This window comes from Bactrocera tryoni, chromosome 2, assembly GCF_016617805.1.
Source record: "Bactrocera tryoni isolate S06 chromosome 2, CSIRO_BtryS06_freeze2, whole genome shotgun sequence".
In the NCBI taxonomy this organism is placed as follows: domain Eukaryota; kingdom Metazoa; phylum Arthropoda; class Insecta; order Diptera; family Tephritidae; genus Bactrocera; species Bactrocera tryoni.
The window spans coordinates 28,713,716-28,728,696 of NC_052500.1; the positions used below are offsets into that span (position 1 = coordinate 28,713,716).

General features: G+C 38.4%; 1 protein-coding gene across 1 annotated transcript in view; it reads right to left on the reverse strand.

Annotated features, from left to right (window-relative positions):
- LOC120769155 overlaps positions 1–14,981 on the reverse strand; it is a 39,394-nt gene that overhangs the window by 8,779 nt on the left and 15,634 nt on the right. Inside the window, exon 2 of the mRNA XM_040096038.1 lies at positions 7,617–7,802. Coding sequence (XP_039951972.1) covers positions 7,617–7,802 — 186 coding nt within the window. The remainder of the gene's footprint in view (positions 1–7,616; positions 7,803–14,981) is intronic.

The following is a 14,981-nucleotide window of genomic DNA, read 5'->3' on the forward strand; positions in this document are numbered from 1 at the left end:
AATTCCATCTGATGCCTTCTCTGTATAATATATAGTACATTAGGAACCAATGATGATAGCGGAATAAAACTTTACAAAAATACGGTATTTGAAAAATATGTAAATGACGTATAATGAAATCTCGATTATCACTTTATCAAGCGAGAGTATAAAATGTTCGGTGACACCCGAACTTAGCCCTTCCTTACTTGTTTATAACATAGAAGTGTATAGAATGGAGATATCTTGATTGTAGTGATTCGATTCTGGCAAAATATGCAGAGATTATGTCGTTGCCTTGTAGAATATTCTACAACAAATTTGGTGAAGATATCTTGTCACAAAAAAAGTTTTCCACACCAGAACTTGAGTGGGATTGGCCAGTTTGTAGGGCAGGTATCTGCTATAAGGGTCCAATTTGTGAAATTTCTTCGTATATTCTAGTGTTGCCTTAGATAATAATCCGTGCTCAAAGTTGTGAAGATACCTCGTCAGCTAAAGAAGTTTTTCTTACAAGGACTTGAGTTGGATCGGCTAGTTTGTATGGGCGCTATACGCTACAGTGGTTAGATATCGGCGGTATCGACAAATGAATAGCTTCTTAGAGCTTGGAAAAGGACATGTGGGAAATTTCTGATCAATATCTTGAAAACTGAGAGATTAGTTCCTGAACATGATTGATTCGATAGAGCTTGTCACGCTTTTTAGAGCTTTCGAGAGATACAGGCGTTACATGCTGGGTGCTACAAACTATGTGGCAAATAACAGTGTATAATTAATCAACTGGCTTTCGTAGATTGAGAGAATTTAACGAGTTGTACCACGATAGAGAAGTCTTTTGGAGAGAACTATGGGTGATGAATTCAAAGATCGTTATTTAGGCTGCTCTGTCGAGATTTTCTTTTCGCACCGTGTTTCCAAAGTGAAGAGTTTCTAGTAGATAGAAGAGTGAAGTCGGGAAATTAAAACCGTAGTTGTGGTAAAAGGCTTGACATTGAATACTGAGATAGTCGAGCTTGATTGAGGGGTAATACAGAGAATTTTGGAAACTTATCAAAAGAACCAGTTCTAACATCTAACATTGATTTATTTAAGAGCGAAATATGAATTCGCAAATAATAAATATTAGGTTGGAAAATATCTCAGTTCCGCCTTTTCGTCGTTTGTATTTCGCGGCTATGTATAAATCGCTACAGAGCTCGTATCGGGCAATACTATACATCTTTGAAAGGTCTTGACATAACCTACAAAACGACGCTATGCATGATTAGTTTGGATATTGCGCTCAACAGTTATAGACGTGTAAACATGGAGTTCACTAACGCCGAAATTCGTTTTAACTTTTTTAAAGTTTTCCTTCGTTAAAGGCAAATCCGTTAGAGAGAGTATTATAAAGTTGGCGGCTAGATGGAAACAAATAATCAAACGAAAAGTCGCAACTAAATCCGATCACTGTAACACTGAAGCATTGAATAAAGAGCAAAAAAGCCGAAGGGATATATTTGACAACCTAATAAATTGGTGATGATATTATATTTGTATGAAAAAAAAATTTCTTCAGCTGATGCTATTAAGTCAAGTAACGTTATGCTGCATTTTTGGTCCGTCGCCATCTCTAACATAAACTTATGGTCTTGCTTAGCATCATTTTCTGCCGAGAAAAAAGGGGCTGGCTTGGTCATGTTATGCGATGGGATCCAGACACAATCAAACGAAACGCTATCGACGGGAATCAACAAGGTAGCCAACGGAAAACCCGATCCCATCAAATCTGGCGAAGGAGTTCAGATATCGTTGTATCTATGGGTCAAAAAAGTTGGAGTCAAATTAATAGGAAAAATCAGACTTTGGTGCTTTGCTCTCCGCGCAGCTACGTATATAGAATACAATATACTATAAGTGTCGTTAGAGCACACCTAACAATGTGATATTCTTTACCATTATTTTTCTAAAATTGTTGCCCCTGCTTAGCAGATAAAGAAAGATGTCGAAGAAGTCTAAAAAAATTATGTATAGTAAAAGGACGGACAGGGGTCAAGAAATTAGGTTCTTTAAATATTGATGATGCTGTTTTCATATTTCGAGAAATTGTTACAAATGCGGTGGTGGTGGGTACTTATACCACAAAGGAGCAGTTCCGCAAAGAAGAAGAAGTATGCAGAGAAAGGTATTGGCAACAACTCCAAGGCATGCGCATGCCAAGTCGCTAATGAGGGCTACAACGTCAACAATTTTAAATATGTAATCAACATCCTTAAGGACAAACGCAGGCTGTCAAATTGTCTCATTCTACACTGGCCACTGCATGCTCAAGAATCACTTATATAACATGAACCTAGCTTCTTGTGCAAATTGCCAGTTCTGCGACAGAGTCTGAAACTCCAGAACACCTGCTAATGGTCTTTGGATCTATGTTTCCAAATAGGGATCACAGCGCCTCATTAGCAACTAGGAGTATATTGCAATTTATCAATATGCTGTGGCTAAGTGGGTCGTTGTAACTTAAGAAAACGCACAATAGATCGTAGGTCTTGGTGCAATCGTTATTTCTCTATCTATCCATGAGATCAGATGAGGTATGTAAAACAAAGAATTTCAATTCATAAGTTGTTCGCAAAATCACACGAGCTTCTACCAAAAGTAACGTCAAAGATTCGTTTTTAAGTAGAAAATCTGCGGTATTTAAGCCTAGAGCTTTGACTGCAGTTATTCTTTTACGCAATTGAGCAATTGAGAAATGCAAATTTACTTTAAAGTGCTTTACTGGAATAACTGCGAATTGTCGTAGGAAACGTATAGCAAAAAGGCAGTATTAAGCAACGTCATAAAAATGCGCGACTGACGCAATTACCTGCTGGCAAACATTATGGTATGTGCACATATGTACAATAATACAATGATACGAACATATGCACTCGTGCATTGAAAAAATGCAATGAAGATACAAGCAACAATTTGTTGCATGCGCGATAAAATAGAAACAAACGCAATAACAACGCAACCGTAAAAATTGCGCTTAAAACCAAAGCATGAAACACTTAAAATGATAACAAGTAAGGTGAGGTCGAACTCGAACGGAACCGAATATTATGACGGCACAATTGGTATTACTTTTCTTCGATTGAGACGATTTTTCAATGCTTCAAGCGCAACGAGATAGAAATCCACTATACTATAAACTATATTTAACAACTCTAGTAATGGGGTATAGTCAAGCTTCTGGGTAAAAGCAGTTACAGTCGTAGGGCGCCAACCAATCCCTATTCGTGCGACCTCTAAGCGCACCCTGGAAACGTGGGTAACCTTTGTATCCACGTGTGGATCCTGGTGTCGTGGCTTAAAGAGAGGAAACTTCAGTGGAACCAATACGACGTATTCGGTTTAACGGTTTGCTGAAGACTAACTGCAGCGTCTGTTCACCAGACAGCGTCGGATGAAAGCCCCCAATTTTGATGACTACCACGGCAAACGTTATAAAGATTATGATTTAAGAGTATGCATACTTGGAATGTACGGTCCTTAACTTGGGAAGGTGCCGAGGCCCAGCTGGTTGATGTCCTCGTAAAAGAGCGACAAATAGCGAAAAGAAGAAATGATTGGTGTGCTGTGGTTAACTCTGCTATAACTGCTTAAGCGGTGTCTACGCCAGTGAAGAAGAAGTAGAAGTAACCTCATAACTGCCGCAATTTGTGATGTTTGCTTATTGACTTATAATCAATACCAGTTATATGATACTGGGGATTAATTGGGATTAAAATCGTATATTCAAGATTCTAAACTGTAATTTATAGGAAAACAGAGACACGTTCAATATTATAGGAGAGAAACCTGAAAATCTTGATTTCAAAATCCCCACTTTTTCATAACAAAATTAATGAAAAAACTCTGGCCTTGCACATAGATGGCGCTACTAGAATTAAATCCCTGCTCTAACCTTCAAAAGGCGCATGTATAAATTTGACAGCTGTCGGATCATTAATTATATCATTTTGACCGAAACAATTTTTATTATTGTGAAAAAATGGATAAAAAGGAATTTCGTGTGTTGATAAAATATTGCCTTTTGAGTGGAAAAAGTACAGTTGGTGCAAAAGCTTGGCTTGATGACGAGTTTCCGGGCACAGACCCAGAAAAATCAGCCATCAGGGATTGGTATGCTTAGTTTAGACTTGGTTTAATGAGCATCGAAGACCTTAAACGCCTCGGATGCCCTAAAGATGTTGTTACCGATGAAAACCCAAATTACCACCAAATAATTTTGGATTACCGTAAATTTAAATTAAATGAAATATCAGGCACTCTAAAGATATCAAATGAACGCACACATCGTATAATTCATGAATATTTGGGTATGAGAAAGCTCTGTGAAAAGTGTGTTCCGCACGAACTTACTTTTAACCGAAAAAACGACGAGTTGATGATTTGGAGTATCGTTTGGAGTTGTTCAAGATATTTGGCGTCGATATGTGACATAGGAGGAAACATGGATCCATTATATCACTCCGAAGTCTAATCGACAGTCATTCGAGTGAACTGCACTCGAAGAACACGCTCCAATGCGTAGAAAAACACAACAGTCGGCTGGCATGGTATTTTGGAATGCGCATGGAATGATTTTTATTGACTATCTTCAAAAAGGAAGGACCATTAACAGCGACTATTACACATCGTTATTAGACGGTTTGAAGAACGGAATCGCCGAAAACTGGGTAGATTTGAAGGAAAAGAAAGTGCTGTTTCACCAAGCCCATGCATCGTGTCACAAGTCAGTGAAAACGATGGCAAAACTCCATGAATTGGGCTTCGAATTGCTCCCGCATTCACAGTGTTCTCCCGATCTGGCCCACGGCGACTATTTGCTATTCTAAGATCGGGAAAGTAAGCTCGCTTGCAGGAAATTTTAATCGAATAAAGAGGTGATCGCCAAAACTGAGGTCTATTTTGAAGCAAAGAACAAATTCTACCCGAAAAGGGTATCGAAAAGTTGGAGGGTTATAATCACCCTTGAAGGAAATTAAATAAAAATGTGAATATTTCAAAACAAAAATTTTATTGCTATGGTAGGCCGGATACTTGTCCATTGACCAGTTATTTCGCGTCGAAGTCCTTTCTGCACTGGTCGGTCCGAAATCGGAGTGCCCATGGTTCTTTCGCTCGTATATCTTTCTACAGTTTGGGGATTTCAATTTTGGATAATTTTTTATTTTTTGATATTGGGAATTTTGGTTCGGAGATTAAAAATTTTTGGCGGTATTGAGCCTCCTGCTTTGAAAACAGGTAACATAGAACTTTTGAATTTGCCTCGATTTGCTGCCGATGCTTGGATTTCGTTTTTGAAAACTGCAATCTACGCATAACGAAGTCGCACTCGAGGATAAAAAGCGCGAATAATAAAATGCATTGCACGCTGACAGTAACGGCAAGTAGCGCATGCGAATTTTGACACACATGCACACACTTACGCACTAATATCATACATTTGTGGCATTTTACAACATTTCCACAAATCAACAAGCAACCCGTTGGCGGCGACTGCGACCGCGACGGCGTCACGACTTTTGCGATTCGCCGATGATAAAGCGTATTTGTCGCAACACGGCACCGCCGACAGCGTTGTTGGAAAAATTGTGTAATAAATTGCAACAAATTAGCGCCACATACAGCGAGAGCAGCAACGCCACGCGAATTTTGACCCATGTGTCGAAGAGCAAACCCGCCAGAGCTTCGGTTGCGGGTGAGCGGCATGGCGCTGCTGAGCGTGAGGTGTGAGTGCATTTTTGACAGTGAGACGATAAATGAACACTCAACTCGTGTAGTTTTGAGAAATTGAAATGCAACACTGCTATCACTGTCAGTGTCACTAATCGCACCTCACCCACATGTTGTGTGCGTTTGAGTGTCTATCAGTCTCTCTTTTACTGGCACAATAAATTTTAATTTTTTGGACGTTTCGCCAACCGGCGTGCTGTTTTGTCAACGAAATTAGCGTATTTTGTATAAATTGTGTACAAATAGATCGTCACATTGGATTTTGACTTTTCGGACCACCGCTGTTTCTATGCCAAATCAATTTGTAGTTGTCTAAATAAGATTCCGATATAAATGCGGCTACACTTGTAACAGTATGCCATGTTTCTGTCGTATGTTCAGAGCTCTATTTTCCGCAAGTATATTTGCTTAGTCACTGTGACCGATCGACCAAATAGGGGTTAATTGCCACCAATTTAGCGGCTAAGACTGCAATTCGAACAAATCACTTAAACAAATTGATAGTAGATACTAAATAAGTAAATACATTTTGAACAGTCTGTAATATGTGCGACAGTTAGGAATTTTGTTACTACAGACTTTACGCTCAAACTGAAGTGTTGAGTTGACGGATAGAGTGAAAAATATAGGGCTCATTATTATCTTTCATGGAAGCCGAATATCGAAGAGAGAAAAAAATACAATGAAGCCATTGGAAAAATGTGGGATCTTTCACCGAAAGTGACCCTTTGGACCTTCGACACCATAGTTAAACCCTTTATGTTCTATGGAGTCTCTAGCAAAGACCCCACTTGCAAAAAAACTTCGAAAGCGTTCAACGGGGGGCGCTCATTGGTATGTCTGATGAACTAAGGTTTTCTCCAACCATGGCACTTAACGCTATCTTGCACATAGCGCCCGTCGACATCGTCGGAAGGTGTATGGTTGCGAAAGGCCTTAGAAAATCTGGGTTTCTAAAAAACACTCTGAACACTCGGAAATGCTTACGCATCTTTAGCTTGGAAAACACGCAACCTTGACTTCCTTTGAGCGGGTTGGTGCTCCCGTATCCTCTTGTGTTCTACTACTAGATAGTTGGGCTTCGCGGGAGCTTGACCAGCGCTACGTCACCATCGCTACATGCGTTGGCGCATTTGCCCTATTGGCGTCCATGCTATAAGGCTGATACCAGACCTCGTCTGCAGAATTGTTCTCCCCAATAAGCTGCTCATTTCTTGAAACAACCGATATTGGATTACTATAACTTATAGCTGTCATACAATCAGACCGTTCAGATCGAATAAAGTCAATATAACTGCCATAAAAACTGATCGATCAAAATTTCAAATTTATTTGTAAAGGGTATTCTATCTTCGGTGCAACGGAAGACAGACTTCATAATTAGTTCGGTTATAAGAACTTCAAATTCTAATATAAGACAACTAACCTTAAACAGAGAGTAAAAAACAATTTTGGTTTGTTTACAATTTTGAAGAATGCGGTTGATTTCTATGAGTTCACATTTGATATGGACATACGCCTATAAATTTGGCTGTCCATCAAGTGGTTTCCTTACATATATCCAACCTCATTGCTAAATCGAAATCCAAATAAACTTTATTGGAAAAACTACAGAAGACGCCGACATTGTTAATGCGTGTCACGTACGCGTGCGCAGTTTGTTCGGTGGGTTCGGCCTTTGTAATCGTTTGTAAACAATATTTGTACTTCTTATTAAGAAGTGAGAGTTTATTTTGATTTTTTGTAAGCTATAATTAATGTACAGCAAAGAATCTTCACAAAGTAAGGCATACTATATATATATAATGTAGTAGTATAAGTAGTATAGTATATAGTGCTTTATTTTTCATCCGATTTCGCTTACTCACCTTCTTGTACAAGTTTCTTACACACGGGTCGTGCGTTGACCGCCTTGAAACCCGACGAATACGAGCAATTCACGTAACTCCAGTAACGTTGTTGGTCGGAAATGAATTCCGGATCGAATGGGTCATCGCAGAAGCCACCATTGGATACATCTGTTGAGCAGCGCCAACATTTTAACAAAGCGTTGACTGAAATTGAAAATATTGAAAATCAGTACCAAGTCATACTTTGAATCAAACATAGGTAGGAACAATTTTAACAGTGAAAAACGAGTTTTCACGACTTCCATTGATTTTTAAACATAATATAATTTATTATTCCATAAATTTTTAACTTAACCGGTTCCTGATTATATATGATTAAAATAGATCTGAGATTGACTTCATGTGGGGAATTTGGCGATATTAGCACTATCTTTCTGGGTATAAACTTCAGTTTATGGTCTACAAAGACGTCGCTAATTTTAGCAGCGCTACCCGTCAGAAAGTCCAAGGAGACCTGGCGCGTACATTCGAAGACTTTGTAGCCCCAAAGAGTCGAAAACTAGACGTCATTCTAAACCCATCTCTCCTGAATGTGTTTGGCAAAGAGTTTCGTCTATAATAAACACCTGAAGCCTGTTCCTGATCACTTCACTAAAGTGTCTTGCTGTGCTGCTTAGCTCGGCGCGAGCAACGTTATTTGGCGGGTTTCCCAGGAAGCAATCGGAACTTACTGCTTCCTTTTTGGAAACTTTTGAATTCCTCTACTACTCTGTTTGACACTTAACTCTTCTACGTCAACTGAGGTACCACCTAACTTCCCGAGTACAAAGACTGACCTCTGTCATCGGCATTTCCTCAATTGAAGTAGAGATTTTTTTCTCTTCTTGCGTTGTATCTCTTCTTTGGCTGCCAGTGTATTCGGGTATTCCTGGTTGTTTTGGGGGTGGACGGTTCCATAATTAGGTTTTGGGTATTTTGGTTGGTACACTCTGTTTTTTTCTGTTGTCACTACTGGCGTACTTTGGCTGGTACATCCGATAGTACCCTTTATTGTCTCCTGTCTAGAGATGAGTACGTTTTCTTCATGGGATTCCATTATAGGGATCCGATAATGCGATGTGTTTGTCGTTTTCGCGTTAGATGTCGCAGTGTTATTTGGTTTTATTGACGTTCATGATTGATCTTGCGAGTCAGCCGGAAAGAGTTGATCACTCGTCCGTAAAACTAGTATGCATAGATAAGGCAAGGGAGGGAACCGTTCCAGATCAGCTACTCGATTACAGTCCGCTCACCATACAGCCATAAGCACGGGTAACTCGACACCTTGGCTTAAGGTGGCGTTGGTGTGGATATCCTCACAAATTCTATAACAGGAGATAGACGTAAAACCGTAGGTTTATGCAAGTATATCCCTCTTATTATTACTTAAGACCATTCGCCACGCCAAGGCGAACAACGTAATAGACGCGGAATGGATAGACCTTATATATTCATATATATGTGCTTCCAAAACGAAACATGGGACAAGCTGCCTTAATTTGTTTTGAAGGGAATCTCCAAAATCCAGAATCTTGAACCCTTTTTTAACTATTTCAGAAACAGCTTCGCATGTCGAGGACAGGCACTTATTGCCAGTGGCATTTTCTACTGGAATTACTGGCATAGATTTCAGCTTGAAAAATGCTTGGAAACCCGCTCATGGAAACTAGCAGGCCGAATTCCAACTGTCGATTTCGAGCCGTCACTATACTATTGCATTGTGCTTCTACGAAGGTACCTCCTCGAGGTGGAGTCCTAGTATTTCCTTTATCTGCCCAATGCGACTTTGAATTCCTTTTTTAAGTCAATTCTCTCTAGGTGTGTGATCCTCATATACCTCTTTGTTGGCATCTGCCCAACGATATGTAGTGAAGTGAGGTTCAGAATCACATTTTCACAGTTTTCAAAATGAATATACTTAATCTGTTTTACAATTCAATTCAAATCTTATCTAGCTGTCTGTTGTCTGCTCTAAAAAACACTTTACATATGCGTTTTTAAAAAGGGTGGGTAAAATGCATCACATTTAATTATCGACTCATTAAAACAGCGTTTTGAATTATATTAATTTATGCCTCCCAGCACCCGGAACTGCATTTGTTTTGAAAGCTCACTTACATACAAAAGCTATGTATGTCGTGCGTAAAATTTTGATACGATAAGATATTGCTCATCAATTAATGCATATTTATGAAGAATTGACTGCGAGTCTCTCAACATTATGCAAATGAGCTATTTATTTACAAAAAACGCATTCGTCTATGTAATGCATATTTACATTAAATTTATAATTATTGAGTATTACCCAGCTTTTAGAAATTCACTGCGGCCTACGCCGAAAAAATTGCGTTGATGTCATTGAAATGACACCGAAAAGAATTTTTTGTATGTATTTTTTTACTTACTCATCAACTCAATAAAATAGATGGTGATGGCGCTAGTTTTGAAATCATTGAAACCGCAAAATCAAAAATATTCGTCGAAATCTATCCAATGGATCATTTCGAAACACTTATGTAACGAATTGCTGAGGATACTTCACAAATGTTACACCACTGATCTCCTCAATCAAGGGCAAAACTAAATGAAAAAAACATGAAAAAGCATCCAGCATTTGAAGAGTTGGTTAATATCGGTTCATTTATAGATTTTTCCCGATTTTAAGTTTACTGTTAAAAAAAAAAATGGCGAAAAAATTCAGCACAAAACTCTGCAACAGCCAGTAAATATTTCATATGAGATTTCTGCAAAAGTGCCCATAATTGGAGACCAATTGAGGCGAAAATAATTTTTCATACAAGTTAGCTTATGAAGCAACAAATCGAGCGAGCTCAGGAACAGTCGGAAACAAATAGAGAAATATATCTGACAATAACAACGCACAAAGAAACGTAAACCTCCCGCAGAAACTTTTTCTCGAAAATTTATAGCACCGATTCATCAGATGTTGTCATCGTCTATGCCTCTGCACAAACTAGCATTACGGAAATGATGAGTGACTTATAGAATTTGGTCTTTGTTCGTCGAAATAAAACTCTCACTTCTCAAATGTCAACTCAGTCCGCAGTAGGACCTGTTGGCAAGAGTTATTCTGCGATGAATTTCGAGGCTTACGTTGTTGTTGGTGTTAATGCTGGTTCCAAAATTGACGAAATTATCTACAACGTAAAAATTATGACTGTCAACAGCGAATTGGGAGCTAAGTCGCGTGTGTGGCGACTCTTTGTTTGATGACAGGAGATATTTCGTTTTGTCCTCGTTCACAACCAGACCCATTTGCTTTGCTTCGTTATCCATTCTGGAGAAAGCAGAACTAACGTCGTGGTTGCTGAGGCCAATGATATTAATATCATCGGTGTATGCCAGCAGCTGTACACCCTTGTAGAAGATTACGTCTTCTCTATTCAGATCTGCAGCTCGAATTTTTTTTCTCCAGAAGTTGCACGATCGTTTACATAATCGTATTAGCTTTTGTGGGGATACCAAATTCAGACATAGCAGCTATATGCATATATACTATCAATCCATTGACCCCCGCTGATTTGCGGTTTTTCAGACGGGTAATAGATAAACCGTTTTACTTTTTGGTTAAGTAGGTTATGGACGGTATGCATTAAAATCTTTAGTCGGAAATATTTTCCTTATAGTGTAAGTTTACGATACGGAATGAGTGAATGAACTCAATAAAGAGTCTTATTCTATCAGTGGAGCCTTAACTATATTATGTGATTTTAATGTTGAAAGAGTTTGGAGAATACACTACAGATTGATCAGCTATTTAACAGCCGTAATAAAAATGAACATTTTATTTAAGGATACTATAGAAAATACATATAAAAACAAGTGTGTATACCCACATTAGTATTGCAGTCTCTTGCCGGTTAAGAAACAAAGTGAGTAATTAATTGGAATGTGAAGCTGGTCAGCGAGTGTCTAACGAAACTGGCATAAATTTAATTTTAAAAGGGCGTATTCAACTCTTAAATGTGGCTCATTACTTCGCCACTAATTATTTTAATTGTCGGTGGGACAAAGTGGCGACAGTTACTTTTCATTTCAGTGGAAGCAGGTTAAGAATGAACGCGAAGCCAAACACGCGTTGAAGTAATTAGAACGAAAGTAAAACTTCCTTTACTCGTGCGATTTAGAGGGCTATAAAAGAGTTCTAATTAAAGCGAAGTTAAAAAGGAAATTAAATTAACGAAGTAGTTGGAGATTTTAGACATAAAAAAGTAGTAAAAGCAAACGGGAAATGCATGTGAAACTGAAAATGGTATGACAGAGGTGTTTCAAGAAATGTCACATAACCAAAAAGAGATTTATAGGATAAGGTATTTTTATGCTATCGCAAAAGAGTTTAATAGCTTTTTTCAATTAACGGTTGCTTGTATGAATGTGAAGACTCAAAATGCTAAGGATGAAGAAAGAAATATGTTTCTACTAATACATTCCCTGATATTATAAGTAAAAAGTTTTCTGGCGCCTTTTTCGCTGCCCAATTACCTGCGAGGAAGTTGTGGTTGGATAGAAGCCATTAGAAGAGTGGGGCAGTGAATTTCTTTACGGATGAGTCACAGCTTAGGGAAGGGCTAGTGGAGGGCTATATTGTCAGAAGAAGTGATTATCCAAGCTGATAGTCAGCTGGCTATACTAAACTTGAATTCACTAAACTGGTTAAAGAATGCCTAACCTCGTTATCAATGGTATGGAGTCACTTTGTTATGAGACTAGTTTGGGTGCCAGATCACAGCGGAATCGCAGTTAAATTTAAAGCTGACAAGCAGGCAAGTAAGGGAAGTCTAGAACCGCTATCAGCAGAATGCATTGTATAGAATAGTACGGGTCGGTGCTCCTCTCTCCTCGCGTGTTTTACTACTGCATAGCTAGGCTTCGAAGGAGCTTGATTACCATCGGTTCATGCGCTGTCACAAGATGCTTATATCCCAAATCTATCGTAGCTCTTTGTGCTCAGTAAGGCTAACCTCTCTCTTGTGGTTGTGGTTCAAACAGACCATTGCCTTATTAGCGGTCATGCTGTAAGCTTGAGAGTCTTACCGGAGGCTAGCTACAGAAGCTGTTTGGAAGAAGTTGAAGTGATAGTATCTCAACATTTTCTTCTTGATTATCCCGCGCTTACTTGAACAAAGCGTAAACAAAATTGTATTTTATTTAATTTAAGATTGGACATAGCAGTTCTATTTTTATGACTTCAGAAAGAACTGCATATATTAGTGCGAGCGCAATCCGTGGATAAACCATCATTTTTACGGTAAAAGTTATGTTTAATAATAGGTATCTAAAAGTATAATCTGTATTCCTAATCTGACTGTAACTTACCGTTATTATTAGAACTTTAATTATACTCTTTCATATTTTTCTCACACAATTTGATTAGTGCAGTATGCCGCCGAATAAGAGAATGCAAGTAAACTAAACATGTTTACATACACATGCAACCGTGCACTTGCCGTTATCCTTATAATATACATTTTATACATTTCTTTGGGAATTATACATGGAAAAAATTGATGCATACATACAGATGTAGAGGTGCTCTTAAATGAACTTTATTTGTACTTGCTTGCAACAGGCGTCGAGTTTACACAACACACAATTTTATCACCAGCGAGTATCGGGTGGCTACACAACTGTTTGCCTAGTAATAATTCATATGCAATACATACATACAAGGGTATATATATAAATTTATATATTTTTGAGATTACATACATACTCATAGTAACGGGATATTTTAGCTTCGCATAAACGTCATAAAGCGCAAGAAAATGATTTAGTCGTTCGCTTAAATTTAAATTAATGAGCGCTACGGGAATTAGAGATTGGCTACTGAGATTACGCCGCAAACTTTATAGCTCGTAGTGACATAGTGCCTTGGGATTTTTACAATGGATAAAAATATCGAACAAAGAATTTTTCTCAAATTTTGTATTTCTTACCAAATTTCATGTGCGAAATCGTTGGGAATGTTGGAAAAGACTTACGGTGATTCACTTTTATCAAAAACACAAGCCTACGAGTGGTACAAAGCCTTCAAAGACGGTGGTGAGATCGTTGAAGATATGCCTCGTTTTAGACCATCTTCGATGTCTTCAACTGATCAAAATATTAAAAAAAGTGAAGAATATGGCGCTTGAAAAGCGACAGACGAGGATTAGAGATATGGCAAGAGAGCTCAACAGCTCTCGCGAGTGCGTTCGATTGCTTTTGGTGCACATTGTATGAAACGCGTTCTTGCTCGACTCGTCCAGATACAGCTGAGTTTTTTTTTTCAAAAAGAGCACCATAAACTGGCCTCTTTGAACATGCTTGATCGCATGAATTCCGATCACACATTCATGGAGAGCATCATATTTATCGATGAGACATGGGTTTATGAGTTTGACATGCGAATAAGTCAATAATCATCAGAATGGAGGGAAAATGAGATTAAACTAAAAAAAAAACACCGTCCAAAGCCGCTCAAAAATCAAGGTGATGTTCGTGGTATGGTACATCATGAATTTGCTCCGGAGGGACGGATGGTCAATAAGGAGTTCTATTTCGCCGTATTGAGGCAAGTGGCCGGAGGAAGAATTATTTTGACTCCGTGTGCTTTTTTCTTTTTCTCCAAACTGAAATGGAACCCGTTTTCAGTCGATCGAAGAAATAAAATAAAATTCACAAAGGAGCTGAAGGCCATCCCAAAAAGTGCCCATGAAAAGGGTTTCCAGGAATGGAAAAATCGTTTGTATTAGAGTATTAAATCTGGTGGGGATTACTATTAACTATTTTTCGTTTTATTTACAATTTCCGGGTTCTCTCCAGATAAATTATAACTACTTTGTAACTAGTACTAATTGCACATTCAAATAGTCAGTAATATCTTTAAAAAATAAAAGGGTGTAACCCTGAACGGCGTCGATTGCAACGATGTTTGTACCATCCTAAAGGAAACGTCGGGGACTTTGTAAAGTATGTACATTAGGGTAAATGAGATATCATGACCACAAATGGCGAAAACCGAAAACCTATAAAGTGTCATAACTAAGCCATTAATAAAGATATTAAAGTGAAATTTGGCACAAAGGATCGCATAAGAAAGGGGCATATTTGGACGTAATTTTTTTGGAAAAGTGGGCGTGGCCCCGCCCCCTACTAAGTTTTTTGTACATATCTCGGAAACTACTATAGCTATGTCAACCAAACTCTATTGAGTCGTTTCCTTCAGGCATTTCCATATGCAGTACAAAAATGGAAGAAATCGGATAATAAACACGCCCACCTCCCATACAAAGGTTATGTTGAAAATCACTAAACTAACAAAAAACGTCACTAACATTAAAT